The following is a 15,456-nucleotide window of genomic DNA, read 5'->3' as shown; positions in this document are numbered from 1 at the left end:
AGAGGTAAATAAGTCATTGTAAGTGCTTCCTTCTTTGTATGTTTGTTTTTGAGACAAGGTCTCACTGTGTAGCCCTAGGTGGCCTGAAACTTGCTATGTAGTCCAAGCTGGTCTCAAATTTACAGAGATCCACCTGCCTTTGCCTCCTGAGCCCTAGGAATAAAGGCATGTGTCACCATACCCAGCCTTGGGCATTTTGGTAAAGTAGCATATACAGACTATGAAATTATCTGATAACATGACTTACCAAGTGATTTGTGACTGTCCAGAATTCAGTAATCTGGTATAATGGAAGGGACATCTGTCACTTTGTCTATATACAAGCTCCTGTACTTGTTTGTGTTGAGGTAAAAGGAGCACACTGTTAAGATTTGCTTCATCTTAACTTTCTCCCCAGTCTAGCTGTGGCTTCTGAGTGTAAACCACAGTAAGTTAGATCTCATAATAAGTGAGAAGACACATGGCAGAGGAGAAATCTCTATAACCTGTTAGTAGTCAAGCCCCAGGATTCATTTCTGGCTCTGCCAGTAACTAATTTCCTGTAAATTATTCCTCCTTCCTTTTTTCCTCACTGTAACCTGAGTAGATGCACTCCCTGATGCAGATTCTATTCTTTCCTATTCCAAGAATTTAAAAATAACCCTTTTTTGTCCTTAAGGCCATCCTATTATTGCTGACATCTAGTGATCAGTTCCATGGCTCCAGGACATTGTGCATTCTTAGTTCTGACTTCTTGATAATAAAACAAACAAACAAACAAAAATATTTTTCTCTACATACCAATCTCTTGTGTAGTTGTTTCTTTCGGCATCTATTGAGATGTGCAAGCTAGTCAAATGAATCATTAGATTCTATTCTGAAGAGTCTATCTTGCTGACAAGAGCCTCCTTAGGCTCTCTTTCGGACCCTATTCTTCATCTTGGTTTACAGGCTTCAGTTGCCATATATGTGACATCCTGATTGGAGTAGTAACACCTTATGCAGTGTTCCACTATATGACACAACTGCAAACAGATCAAAAGCTTCAAAGCAGCAGAGAAAAACCCATGTGGAGATCTGCCTTAGTACTCTCTCACCTACATAACTGGAAGACCTCTGTCAAGAAAGCAGACATACCTTTCAGAAGGAGTGCCTTCATGTGGGGGTTTCTTTGCCAGATCCAATGAGTCTTCAATGCTGCTGGAACTGTAAGAAGTGTAATGGAGAAGAGAGCACAACATGACCCACATCATTATCATAGTCATACATAGAAGACACTTTTGTCATTAGCCTTGTGGCCACACACAATTAGAGATATGACTACACTGACAGTCATCACCATTGTGATCAGAAATCACTTTTGATACAAAAGCTTATACTAAGGAAGCACACTTTTCTTGGTGAGGAGTTCTTTCATGGTGAATGAAGAAGACACTCTGTGGTAAGATTCTTGAGACTTATGTACCAGTGGGACCCTCAGTTCCTTCGACCAGCAGAAAAAAAGTAGTCTTACTACATATGGTAATGTATGGGCTACTATGGGAACTTTCAGGAGCCTATACACTGAAGAAATCAGAATGTATATATACTGCCTACTTTTATGACAACTTGATACAAACAAGAATCATTTGAGAGATGAGAACACTTTGGGGGAAATGCCTCCGTAAGATCAGACTATAGAAAAGGCTGTAGGGAGGTTTCTTAACTAGTGATCGGCATGGGAAGGCCTAGCCAATTTTGAGTGGGGCCACTCCTGAGCTGGTTGTCTTAGCTTCTTTAAGAAAGCAGGCTGAACAAGCCATAAAGAGAAAGCCAGAGAGCAGCAACCCCTCGCAGCCTCTGCATCAGCTCCAGTGCCACCTGGGCTGGTGCATCAGCTCCTGCCTCCAGTTTCCTGCCCTGTTTGAGCACCAGTCATTGATAGACTATGATAGACTATTGATAGTCAATGATAGACTGTGATGTGGAAGTGTAAGCACTTTCCTCTCCACGTGGTTTGTGGTCATGGTGTTTCACCTCAGCAGTAGCAACACTAAGCAAGATAGAAACTGGTACCAGGAGTGGGGCACAGCTGTGACAGACCTGACAGACCTGTTGTTTAGGGGAGGGTTGTGGGACATGAGAAATTTGGCTAGAAAAAAAAATCTATTGAGCTGCCTAAGTTTGGTGAGCTGTTCTGTGGTAGCTTGGAAGATAAGAAAGCTGAGAACAATGCAGAGGATGGAGGCCTGGCTTGTGAGGTGCCAGAGAGCAGTCACAGGATCACTTAAAGACTCTATGGAGGCCTTGTATATTTTCATTAAGAGTCTGTGGTATTTATGAGCTGGGACAGACTGACTGACTGTGAATAAGAGGAAACAAGCAGCATTAAAATGAAACGTTTCCTATACTGGGATAATCAATGCCAGTTTGCTGGAATTTAGTGGGGATCACCAGCATCATGGAGGTGAAACCCTCTGGGAAGTATGTCCTCAGCATTAGCACTCAGAAGGTCTGTTCCAGAGGTGACCAAGGCTCCACCTTGTGCTGGCAGTTGAACTTGGTAGTCACCCAGGTGGCACTAGATTTCATGGCATGAGTCTGGAGGGCAGTGGGGGCTTGGTACTATATGGTAGGACTGGAGACCCTGAAGAGAGGCTGGGAGAGGCTATTATTGGTTAAAGTACAGTCCAGTTGCAGCAAGAGACCCCAGTTGGCTTAACAGCAATATGTTTGTGTGTGACCCCCTGGTCAATTGTGCTGGCTAGTTTTATATTAACTTGACACAAACTAGAGTGTAAGTGGGTGGAACAGTACTGAAAAGACTTAGAAGTAACTTCTTGCATGGCATCAGAAAGCAAACAGACAAGAGGTTCAGTGGGTTCATCTAGCATGAAAGAACATGGGGGCTAGATTTTCTATCCATCTAACTAGAAAGAAAATCTGAAAATCCATACATCATGCATTAGTAGGCAGTTGCAGTATGCTGTCACTTACTGGATTATTACCCAGTAGGTACTGTCCACTAAGTCCTGCTTGAGGTAGCAGGATGTAGGAATGAAGGCAGTACTGGGCCTAGTACGGGCTATGACAATAGAGCAGGTGAAACCTGTTCTTACCTGTCACAGTGTGAAAACACTGGCTTCCCAGAAGACACTTCACTAGTATTCATGTACTCCTTCACGAAGAGAATCCCTTTGCTGTAGAAGGAGCACAGCAAAATAGGAATGTGTACTAGAAGATTCTAGAGGACTGGGCCTGGCCCACAGAGGAAAGTCAGTGCCCCTAGCCCAGTGTGAAGGAAATGCAGAAGCTCAAGTGAAGGCCTAGGGTAGAAGGGCAACTGGGTTCCACAAGCCGCTGCAAGGGAAGCCTCTGCAAGCTTTGGAAACAAGGTTTGCTTCAGGCTGGCTCAGTGTAGCCCCACCATTAACCCTCATTTCCATGTTCCAGTCCCCTGGCCTAATCAGCAGAGATCTTACACATACTGCTCACTCAGTAGACTCCCTAGAATTACATCCCTTCTTGTAGGCTAAAGGTATTCACCAGTATAGGTAAAGCAGTGAAAGAGGGGTGGGAGAGATTAGCCTGGCTTCCCTGGCTTTCATACAGATGGCAAAACCTGCCACTGGTTCTATCTGCTAGCTTTGTATGTTCCACATCTTGTTGAGATGTGAAGGAAAGCATGTTACAGTCCTGCCAATAGGTTTGGGGAATGTAAAATTTATACTTGAGGGACTAAGGACTATACTATATCTGCACATATGCTACTGGGATGCTAGGAGCTGGAGAAGTCATAAAAGAGAAAGCAACAGAGAAGGAAAGTGGCATCCTTTACTTGCAAGGATATTATAAGGAAACCCCATGCTTAAGGACACCAAGACTTGCTAGATGGCCCTTCTTACACAGTTGAGCTGGAGTCCACCTTGCTTGAGACACCAGGAACACACAACTGAGATTGTTCAGAGGTGTCAGAAACTGTAACAGTGACCATGCAGCTTGATGGGCTCTTCAGCCTGAAAGAAATGAAAAAAGAGTAAGCATGCCTCTACTTCTTGATTCAAATAGGCCTTTATGCCCTAACCCCAAACTTTGCTACTTCAAGACCTTTAAAAGCATGCCAGTGTTTTGGGAACTGTGTGTGCAAATCCCTTATTATTGCTCTTGAATGACTCATGGGTGAGACTGCCATTTTCCAATTTTTACTCTGAATTCTGGACTCCACGTAGGGTATTGGTGTTGGTAACTTGCCCATCAGGTTAGTGTGGCAGCCAGGGTGGAGGAGCAGGGAAAAACAATCTAGTTTGCTAGTTAAGAAATCAGACAAAACAATCCTTTTGTAGGATTAACTTCCTCATCCAATATCAAACTCTGGTGAACTGCAGGCCATGGGAGGAGAGTAGATGGGCTCAGGGATTAATGAGGAGGCAGTCACCTTGGCTGCAACACATGGCCCTGATCCAGGACACTGACCCCCTAGGTAGCTCACAAGTACAAAGACTGGAGTTTGGATCCCCAAAAGGAGTGAAGGTTCATCTTATGGGCCCTTCCTGTTTCCTTCTTTTTGTGTGGGTTCTTTCTTTCCAGCTGCTGCAGATCTTCCTCATAAATAACACTTTGACTGAGTTCCTCTATGTCATATTACAAGATTTTTTTTCTTGGCTTATTACAAACAGCAAAACAGTATGCACAGTCTGCTGATGAACAGTACAGACTCTGTGCTCTGACTGTATCCTCATTCCTGCCAAGACTCTTGGAACTGAGATATGGAAAGGCAGAGGTGAGAACAAGACAGTGGGTCAAAATCAGGTCTGGCGGCAGAAGAAGCCAGGAAGCCCAAAAAATAAAGGAGTACTGAAGTGAAAACTTAAGGCTTCTTTAAAAAGTCAGTTATGTTGGAAGGTGTTTTGTTGGGGCAAACATGGGAAGGAGTATTTTTTTTAAATAGACACAGATTAAAGACTGAGACAGACTCGTAAGGGAACGTTTAACTGAAGCAGACATAAGAGAAAGGATTTTTTGTATGTATATATTGGTCTGTCTTATACTGTGTACTTGAGCTCTATTTGTTGGGACTCTATAGAGAGAAACATATTAAGAAACTTTTGGTGGTGTGTTATTTTGTCACTTTTGTGTATTGGGTTGCTTGACAAAATGATATCAACTGAGACAGACACATGTGCAAGACCAGTGCAGGACATGTGATGTTTACAGGGCATATAAAAAGGACTTAACAGACAGTGACAGAGGCAGAATTTGGCTTGTTTATACAACTAGTTGTATAACATTTGTTGGTCTGTGTCTTTGTTGATTTTTGTTTTGTTGATAGAGACATAGTTGAGAACTTTTCCTGGTATCTCTTTGGGTGTCTCTTGACTTGAGCCAAGACTGAGGCCTGACTGTCTCTGTTCATTTCTTATTTCAACTCTATCGAATTAAACTGTTGGTGTATCTATAACGTGTTTGCGAATGGATTGAGCTATCATTATTAACCTATGAATTAAATTGTTGATTTTTAGACAATATAGACAAGAGTTGTTTTAAAGAACTTTTAAAAATTATTTTCAATATCCTTTCTTTCCCACTACCCCTGGTGGATGGTGGGCTAAAAGAGAGGCTAAAGTATTTAAGAACCATCATTAGAGTAAGCCTTAAATAATGAAAGTTACAGAGTACTGAGGATTACCAATTTAATCCCAGCCACTAATAGATTTTATTTATAAATAAGAATTGACAGAATATTTTGGAATGGAGAACAATCATACTATACTTTGGAAAAATATATAAGCAACCTTGGTGTGGACAGGCTCTGCTCTTCTGAGGCTAGGAATCAGAATGCTCACACTGTGGGAGGCCTGAACTGCTCTCAGAAAAGTGGAAGGGGAAACACTATTTCCTACTGCTTTACACCTTGGTCTTTTGGACTCTCACAGAAAACTTATGACCCTTGTTTCCTCAAACTACTGCTGTCAGCCTATTTCAGTTACCACACAGTCCTAGGTCAGCACCACAGAGGTGAATTATTGACTCACTGGTCCCTTCTCTGGCCATCCTGGTAGTAGTAACAGTGAAAGACGCGCATCCACTGGCAGCTTTAGTTATGGCAATAATCTCATTCACACCAGGCTCTACCTTTCTCAGACCTTATAACCCCATGAATAGAGTTGTAAAACACCCCATATCCATAACTCCAACCCACATCAGTTTTCCTGCTTCAACTGGTTGCTGGATAACATGGTGCTCTCGTTCAAATAGAGCTGATGGTATGACTCCAAAAGACCACCTGCACTCAAATCCTTCTGCTTTTTTAGCCTCTCATATCTGCGAAGAGAAATAGGCTTGTGCTGTAAGTGCATGTGTTTTTCCTAGATTGTGGCCCCTGAAAGCTGGGACAGGGGCAGTAAGAAGGTAGTGTGTCTCTTACATGTTGGTACAGTCCTCTACTTTGATTTGCTGCTCGGGTCCACTGGGGCTACTCTGTGGCTCTAGGATGCTGAGATCTGCAAGTTGTTGAGAAGCCACAGTTGGGCCACTTTGTCCATCCTGTAGGGTGCCAGGTATTTCCTGTAAGGCCTTGGTGATCTTGGGGGCTGCATTTTTCTCCTCACAAGAATCTGGAGCGCTGAGAAAGAATGAATATTGCATATCATATGCAGAGAAGACCAGAGGCTTGACCTTTGCTGATCTCTGGTATCTGAATGTTACTTCCCAAGGGCACTGGGAGACCCATCTTAAGAGGCAAGCAACCCCCCAATTCCCAGAAAGCAAGCAGTTTTGAAAAGTGTCCTAAGTTAAACCACCAAGAATTGAGAAGATAAAGAAAATTGGAGAGTTGGGGTCAGGAGGTCTTGCACAAGCTCATGGCTTATGCCAAGCATGTTCCTGGTTTAGAGAAAGAGTTATGTTCCTTCTTCATACACCAGGCCCTCAGGAAAAGCCTTGGATATATCTATGCACTGGCTTCCAGACTGTTCTTGTATGCTCCTCTCACTTGTCAGCTATAAACTGATAACCCTCAGGTCTCTACTCAGTGGTCAGATCGTAACTCAACTCTGGCCTACAAGGGCTTCTTGTCACCTGGATCTTCTACAGTTCCCACCCATGTTGTGACCCTTGCAGAAACCTTGGTCATAAACAGCAGGAGACCAGTGTAAGACCTTACCTGCTGGCACAAGCATCATGTTTGATGAACTGATTAGGTGCACTGGGGCTGCTCTGCAGGTCTGAGATGCTGGGATCTGTAGAATGTTGAGCGGCTGTAAGTTGGTCTCCTTGACCACATCTTGTATCAGCAGGCATCTCTTGCCAGGCCTCGATGGTCTTAGGAGCCACATTCATCTTACAATCAGCTGGGGAGCTGGGAAGAACAAATATCATTATAGAAAGAGGCCCAAGGCACTGGCTCTCGTTGTCTGACTGTACTGACATAAATAGCTCAAGCTACATCGGAGGACATCAAGGAGGGTATGTCTTCCTCAGTTTGTCTGCAATGTACTCTCAAAGGTGGGGGCCACAAGAAAGACAGTAGATGGTGTTGCACTCGTCTCTCATCACTACTCCTGTCTCTTTGTTTCACCATCTTAGAACCTGCAGTGCTCTGGGAACTATTGAGGTATGGACAGAATAAAAACACATTATCAGTGACTACCATCCCTGGGAGGTTCTAAGCTGGCAGAACAAAGAGAATGCATGATGGCCATGCTTTTCAGGGACTAGGTTGTAAAACTAATTGAAATTTTCAACCTCAGGTAAGAGGAAACTAAAACTCCTCTGCAGTGAAAAGAAGCCAATTGTCATCTCCAGCTCTGCCAGGAAGAAGTGCTGAGTAAACAGAGGCAAGATTCTTCAGAAAGGGAAGCTTGGAGGTAGGGCAATATGGGGAAATCCTAGGCCTTGAAGCAGGGCAACTGCACTTTCAGTTGTAACCCTTATAGGTCATGAAAAAGATATTGGTCAAACACTCACAGGATGCCTTTCTATGCAATATAGCATCCTGAAGGGGGTATCTTAATTTCCTGCCACTAGGCCTCAGCTACTGCTAAACTGGAGTGGGGAGAGAAAAGGAGGCCCATGGGATGTGATATTTGTTGAATTCTCTGAAGCCTCCACAGACTCTGGTAGCTTAAAGCAGCCACTGCCAATTTTTGACCTAACTACATACTGCACAATAAGACAATGCCACTTTCTACACAATGTAATCTGCTGCCTGACCACAGTTGTCAACAGTGAGTACATGTCTAACACTCACCTTCGTGTGTCAAATACAAACTAGAAAAAATCCACACTTGCAACACAACAAAGAAGAAACCAATCTATGTCTTAGATCTAACATGTGATACCAAAATTTTGAAGGAAAAAGGCAAGACAGTGTGCTATCAAATGACTGAATAAACAACAACAACAACAAAATGGCACTGGGGAACTTTATGTATCTTGAAGGTTTTATAAAGGTAGTGTCTTAGTCAGGGTTTCTATTCCTGCACAAACGTCATGACCAAGAAGCAAGTTGGGGAGGAAAGGGTTTATTTGGCTTACATTTCCATACTGCTGTTGATCACCAAAGGATGCTGGACTGGAACTCGAGCAGGTCAGAAAGCAGGAGCTGATGCAGAGGCCATGGAGGGATGTTCTTTGCTGGCTTGCTTCCCCTGACTTGCTCAGCCTGCTCTCTTATAGAACCCAAGACTACCAGCCCAGAGATGGCACCACCCACAAGGGGCCCTCCCCAAATGATCACTAATTGAGAAAATGCCTCACAGCTGGATCTCATGGAGGCATTTCCCCAACTAAAGCTCCTTTCTCTGTGATAATTCCAGCTGTATCAAGTTGACACAACGCTAGCCAGTACAGGTAGCATTTGATTACTGTAGCTATGCAGCACTCACAAAAAGGGACCTATCATGACTGCCCTCTGAAAGACCCAACAAGCAGCTGAAAGAGTCAGATGCAGATATTTGCACCCAACCAATGGACAGAAGCAGCTGACCCTTGTTGAATTAGAGAAGGCTAAAAGAAGCTAAGGAGAAGGGCAATCCTGTAGGAGGACCAGCAGTCTTAATTAACCTTTACCCCTGAGATCTCTCAAACATTGGACCACCAAACAGGCAGCATACACCAGCTGATACGAGGCCCCCAACACACATACAGCAGAGGGCTGCTAGGTCTGTGTTCATTCAGAGAAGATGCACCTAACCCTCAAGAGACTGGAGGCCCCAGGGAGTTTAGAGGTCAGGTGGGGTAGAGGGTGGGGGGATCCACATGGAGATGTGGAGACAGGGTGGGATGGGGAGGAGGTGTGAGATGTGGAGTATACAGAGGGTGGATGGGGGGAACAGGGAATGGAATATGGAGTGTAAAAAATAAATTAAAAATAAAATTTAAAAAGGTAGCATTTGATAATATTTTGTACACACCCCTCAGCGTCCTGAATGCTTTACATATGTAAATCCATTTAACTCTTTGAACTGTCTATGGTAGAAACTATTTCCATTATTGTTCATATAAGAGCTGAATGATATGCCAAAGGTCCCATAAAGTTACCTTGGGCTTAAATTCAAGCTCAAGAATCCCTGCATTTAGTCCACTCTGCACAATCAAATGAACAGTGGGTAAAACTCCTACAGCTTCTGACAGTTAAATTAACATTGTCACCTGGGTCTGTCCTCAAGCCCATCAATCACTGTTTATCAAAGGAAAGAGGACTGTGAATTCACAACCGAGGGGAAGTCAGTCGTGGGTGGAGGACCAGATCGCCCTTGAGGTCCAGGTGGGTACCTCAGTGTTCATTGCAGACTGTCCTTGGGTTTGGTCACTCCTAAGTAGGCGACTGTAGCTAACAGACCTCTGAGATTACTAGTAGGGGGATGGGTAACGGGAATGCACTGGTGCAACAGGGACCATTTGTGATCTTGCAGCGCCATCTGGCGGCTGAAGCTAGCACTGCCTCAGGAGGAGCCCCTTAGAAGCTGGTCTCTGGAGCAGCCATTTTGTACTCTCCTTTCATAGCTTGCACCTCAGCCTGAGCTAGCAGCTGCAGGAAATGGCCGCGCGAGTAGGCGTATTCTTACCCTGGAGCCGGCTAGCTTATTCATGCGCATGCGCGCGCCCCCGCAAGCAGCGATCAAAATCTGCCTGCGCAGTCTGCTGCAGTCACGGGTGCAAGCGTCCATATTCGTGGTGCCTGTCTGTGGCAGTCTGTGGCGGTCTGACTAGATCTATACTCACACACTCCTCAGTGTGTGTGTTCCCCCAAGTGAACACAAGTTGCTAGAGGAAGGCTTGTCAACATTAATATTAACGTTTTTGTCTGGATAATAATACTGTGTGTGTTGAGAATGAGGCATTATTATCACGTGTCACTATAGGTCGTTTAGCAGCATCCATGATTTTTATTCTTTAGAAGCCATCCTCGGTTGTGGCAACCAAAAAAAAAAAAAAAAAAAAATTCGGTTACTACTGTATGACTCAGGAGGGTAGGGATGGGCAGGACAAACCTCTGATTAAGAACTGCCATTTCCAGTGTATACTGGAGAAGAGAGGAAATTGAAATGCTTAAGAAAAATGCTGGAGACATATCCTCTAGTCTCCGAGGAACTACTGTCCTCTCTCTACTGGCCACCACTGACGTGGCAAATGGGTGGTGTGCAAACATACATGTGCAGGCAAAACACTTATACATATAAAAAATTTTAAAATTTTAATGGGAAAAAATCCAAACATAGCCAGTTATTAAATAGTGTCATCAGAAATGTTTGCTTTGATTTTTCAAACAGGTAAATATTAGAGCAATGTTACTGTCTGGACCTGGGCTCTGTAGTAGGACAGATTTAGAGTTTATTCCTATTTGCTCATAACATGTATGGACCCAAGTTTTCTCCCCTATCAAATTGGACAATCAGAAACCTTTCTTAGTTTGGGGAATGATAACACCAGATCAAGTACACCAGCTGGAAGGTGACATTATTATTATTATTTTGCCAACATCTGCATAAATTGCCTCCATGTTGCTTACTTCTCTCTTTACAGAAATGGGGCAATCAAAAAAGTGACAGTTCTACAAATTCCAACATGGTTCCAAACTAAAATGGAGTCATCCCTGGAGACAAAGGCTAGTTATGCAGATGAGTATGTGGGGAAGGCAGACTTTATTAGGTCATTTGTTAGTCTGTTTTTTCTGCCTTCCCCACACACTCATTCTGCCTTCAAACACATTTCATCAACTAGCTTGCTGAAGTTTCTCGGAAGATTTCTCTTTGAGGGTGTTCATTAGGACTCAGCTACCACAGGTATGGTTTTGGATAAATCACTTAACCTGTTTGTTTTCCCATTTACCCATCTCACAGGGTTATTGACGCAACTGTAAGGTACATAAAGACAACATACTGTAACCATCATCAGCTATTATTTTCCTCAGTTCTAATCATTAGTAAAATTTAAAAGAAAAAAATGGTGCATAACAAGGCCTATAGCTTACAGATCCATTTTCCACACCACCTCCCAGCATATGATTTATTGTAAAAGGCGACTGTAGTGTGATGTTAAAATTTAAATAACTATTCATCTTTAAGTCTATAAACCACAGCAGTTCTTCTTTGGATTAAAACCTGATAAAGTTTCATTATATGGAACAAGGCCCTGATTCAGTCTCCTTACTCATTAGTATTCAGCTACTCTATGCTTTGGAACATGTTAAGTCCCAGGTCCCGATAAGAGACCCTGTCTCACAAAATACGATGTATGGTGCCTAAGGAATGACACTAGAAGTTGATCTCTGGTATTGACACACATGTGCATATACAAACACACACACACACATAAACACGTACATACACAGGAGCATATACATGTGCACATACAGACATGCATACACATGTACACCCACATATACATACAAAATCAAACTAGTATAAGTAAGATAACTGTGACAGAGTGCACTAAATCCTACAAATCTACAAAGATACTTCATGTTATTTTGCAAATGAGTTTGAGGTTTAGTTTCATGTAAAGCAAATGGAACAGTCAAAAAGAAAGCCACCAGAGCCAGACTAGATCAGATGTCTTCTACAGTAGCCAATTGCACTCTGAAACAGTTTGCACCATTGTGGTACAGGAGAAAGAAAAGGCTGGATAGGGAGTCCCAACTGCCGTGCAGAACTATAGGAGCTAGAGACCGGGGTTTGGGCTTAATTTCAAGGAAGTAGAGAGACATTGAGAAGTTGAAAGAGGGGGATAAACACATTGTGGTTTATTTGGAGAAGATCTTTCTGATGCCTGCACAGATAGCAAAAAGTTACATTAGTGGCAACTCAGAGAACTGAGTCCCTGCCTTAATGGTCTTTCTTTCTTAATCTCCTTCTGTAAAAGAAGAAAATCCAACAAGAAGTAAAACATCCATGGGCAAAGGATGTGGTATTGGTAATGGTGGTGGGAAGCACTGGCATCTCACCCTCTTCTTTCTGCACCAATGCCTGTTTCAGCACTTTGATTAGGCTGTGACCTTAATTTAGATGACCTGGGAGCAGAAATCTTTCCCTTTATAAATTATTCTGATCAGAGCCAATCCAAGTCCCAGTGGACACTAGGCAAACAAGAATGGAAACAAAAGGTGAAAACTCAGAGGGAGGTAGCCACATTGATGGTCAATGGTCACTATAGAAAGACACAAGGAATTTTGGGCTGCTAGTAAGCCAGAGAGAGAAGACAAAACCTTTCCCATTCATCCAAGCTCCCCCTCCCAGGGATCACTCCACTCTAGGGAGAGGGTTCTAGGGCTCCCAAATGACAACATAGTGGGGGCCCAAGGACTTTGAGAGGGATAGCCTGGTCTGGGGAAATATTATAGTTCTGCTCCTTATAGACCCACCCCCTCTCTCTAGCTCTACTTCTTCCGCTTCAGACATGCAACAGTAGTATGTATGTATGTCAGCTGCTAACACTGGACCCAGGCTTTCAGAAACCCTTAGGCTGAGTGCACAAGGCTTTTTGGGAAGACCTGCAGAGATAAGAAATGACTTTACTCCTCCACCCACACTCTGATGGAGGCAGTTACTTCATCCTTAAATGCCAGCTGCCTTGAAAGAGCTGAAAATTTCCTAATGATGAACTGACCAACTCACAAATCCTCACTATTAGTCACTGTTGTTGACTAGGGGCCAGACTCTGTTCTTCCAATTTTCCACACATTAATTCTCACATCGACTTCAATATCGTTATCCATGCCCTTTTTCCAGATGAGCCACCTGATGCTCAGAAGGCCTGAGTGGTGTCTTCCAAGTTCCACAAGTGACAAGAAATGGAATGTTGGGGCCTCCCAGCTCTTTGTCACCACTGGACACCTGCGGTTATAATCTTCAGATCTGCCAAGCCTTACTGTCTATACTAATCGCTCTTTCAAAGCCCAGATCCACCTGCGGAAAACTTCAGACCTGCCAGAGCTGCTCTGCTGTAGCCGTGTCTCCACCACCTGCTGAGAAGACCGTTTGATGTCCCAGAAGACAACATCCTTTGGACCCGCCTACGGACATTCACCTGTGCCTCCATGTCCCAGAGACAACATCCTTTGGACCCGCCTACGGACATTCACCTGTGCCTTCAAAGACTGGGGATGGGGACTAGGGTTTTTTCCCACGCTATATAAACTGAGCTCCTACATTAAACTTTGAGCCTCGATCAGAATATTTTTGTCCTGGCTTCCAAATTTCTCTCACACATTCCATTTCAGACCAGCCCGCCTCTCAGGATGAACCCAGACCAGATTAAAGTGAGTTTTACTACAGGCAGAAACTCACAATGGAACTCAGCTTTCTTCTGAGTTCTTGTCCTAACCCCTCAGTCAATCCTGAGATCATCAGGAGCCCTGTGTTAACAAGTCCAGACGTCAGTTTCAGCATTATTTTGGGTCACTAGTGGGTCTCTCCCTCAGACTTACCATCTCTCTTCCCTCAATCCTGGGATACCTTCTACTTCCTTTGCCACATGTTTCTGGTCTCCTTTTATCTTTTCCCCTGTCTGTCCTTGAAACGTCCATGCTTCAGTGTTATTCCCAGTCTGCATAACCTGCTAGGCTACTCACTGTACTTTCATGCTATCAATTTAATGTCCCCAGGTAGATATGTGGAAGGCAGCATGGGGGGTGGGACAGTAAGAAAGATGACACAGAGTTAGAAGACTGATGATAGAGCTGGCCTGTCTCCTGCATGCCCATCCCAAGGAAAAGGAGCTTGGATCTTTGTGCTCTTTGATGGATGCGGCCCCTTCATCCATTCTTATTCCAAGCACAGGGCACTGTGGCATTGTGAACTATGGAGGCAGACCCAAGGACCACACCCAATTCCCAATGCCTTTTCCTATAAGCAACATAATTAAAACTCTGGTTTTAATAAAGGGTTACACAGACACATTGACCCCACCCAGCTCTGCTGACCAGTCTTGTCACTTTCTGAGGGCATTGAGGTACATGGCATGGCCAGCACTATAGGCTGATCTCGTTCATATTAGCATCTATCTGTCTCCTTCATCAGATGAAGTCAATAGTTCTTGCCCAGGAAGTCCCAATCATGATTAGATCCCAAGGCCAGGTCTTTGACCTCACAAAATTACATTGCATAATTACTCATCATATAATTATTTTAAAAGTATATCAAGATAGTGATGGAGAAGCCAGGTTTGCCACACTTGTTACAAACCAGTCTCCTGCTTCTCTCTCATCTTGAGAAAGGTTAAAGAGAGACAGGACAGCAATGGGGCCTCAGTACCTCGGGGCTTCCAGGTCTGGGGCCACCAAGTGGAGTTCTGCTCTGGGGGTTGTAATCTGCAGATGGACAATCTTCTCAGTCGTCAAGCTGTAGGCCAAAGGAGAGACTGGAGAATGTGTGGAGGAGAAGCTTCTGCTCCCCTCTGTGTCAGCATCCATAGGCATTCTCCTTCTGGGGCCTCCCTGCAGTGTGATAACCAAACCCATCTACCTCTCCCTCCTTGTCCTCATCTTTTCTTTGTCCTTAAGCCTTCTTGGTACCAGTCTCCCACCCAGAGCTAACCCTAGGCTACTCTCAGACAATGAAGGGGCTTCTAGGTGGGCATTCTAGCAGATGTGCCTGGTAAGGGGAAGCTGCAAATGAGCTTGAAGTGGAGACAAGGGGTTTGACACGGTCAGTCTGACATTTTAGAAAGGTCACTGGGGTAGCTACCACTGCTAGACCTTCCCTGGCTGCCAAATCCAGCCAGCCAGGCCAGTGAGAAGCCATATTACCAGCTCGTAGACTAGAGCTGGTTCTTGACATGTACCTGGGTCCCTGGCTTCCAGAGGGGCTAGGCATATTTAGCATGCACTCAATTAGAATGTCCTGAGATACTTGGGTCCTACCTTCATCCACACTGGCAAAGAAGGAAGATGTAAGAAGTGCTGGAGACAAGTGTGTCTCTCAGGTAGGATGAACTTGGCCAAGTTATAGAAGTACCAGGTGCAAGCTTAACAATGGGATGCTACTGCTGCAGTGGCCA

At 44.1% G+C, this 15,456-nt stretch overlaps 1 protein-coding gene across 1 annotated transcript in view; it reads right to left on the bottom strand.

Moving 5' to 3' along the window:
* Positions 1-15,456, bottom strand: part of Znf185 (zinc finger protein 185 with LIM domain) — a 39,686-nt gene that overhangs the window by 10,875 nt on the left and 13,355 nt on the right. The window contains exons 12-17 of the mRNA XM_029534198.1: positions 14,712-14,798; positions 7,121-7,315; positions 6,383-6,580; positions 3,864-3,974; positions 3,078-3,158; positions 1,117-1,185 (exon numbers count right to left, since the gene is read on the bottom strand). Of these exons, the coding sequence (XP_029390058.1) occupies positions 1,117-1,185; positions 3,078-3,158; positions 3,864-3,974; positions 6,383-6,580; positions 7,121-7,315; positions 14,712-14,798 (741 nt within the window). The remainder of the gene's footprint in view (positions 1-1,116; positions 1,186-3,077; positions 3,159-3,863; positions 3,975-6,382; positions 6,581-7,120; positions 7,316-14,711; positions 14,799-15,456) is intronic.

Source organism: Mus pahari, chromosome X (assembly GCF_900095145.1).
Source record: "Mus pahari chromosome X, PAHARI_EIJ_v1.1, whole genome shotgun sequence".
NCBI classification, from domain to species: Eukaryota; Metazoa; Chordata; class Mammalia; order Rodentia; family Muridae; genus Mus; species Mus pahari.
The sequence above is the reverse complement of the archived record's forward strand: the minus strand, read 5'-3'. Positions and strand labels throughout refer to the sequence as shown.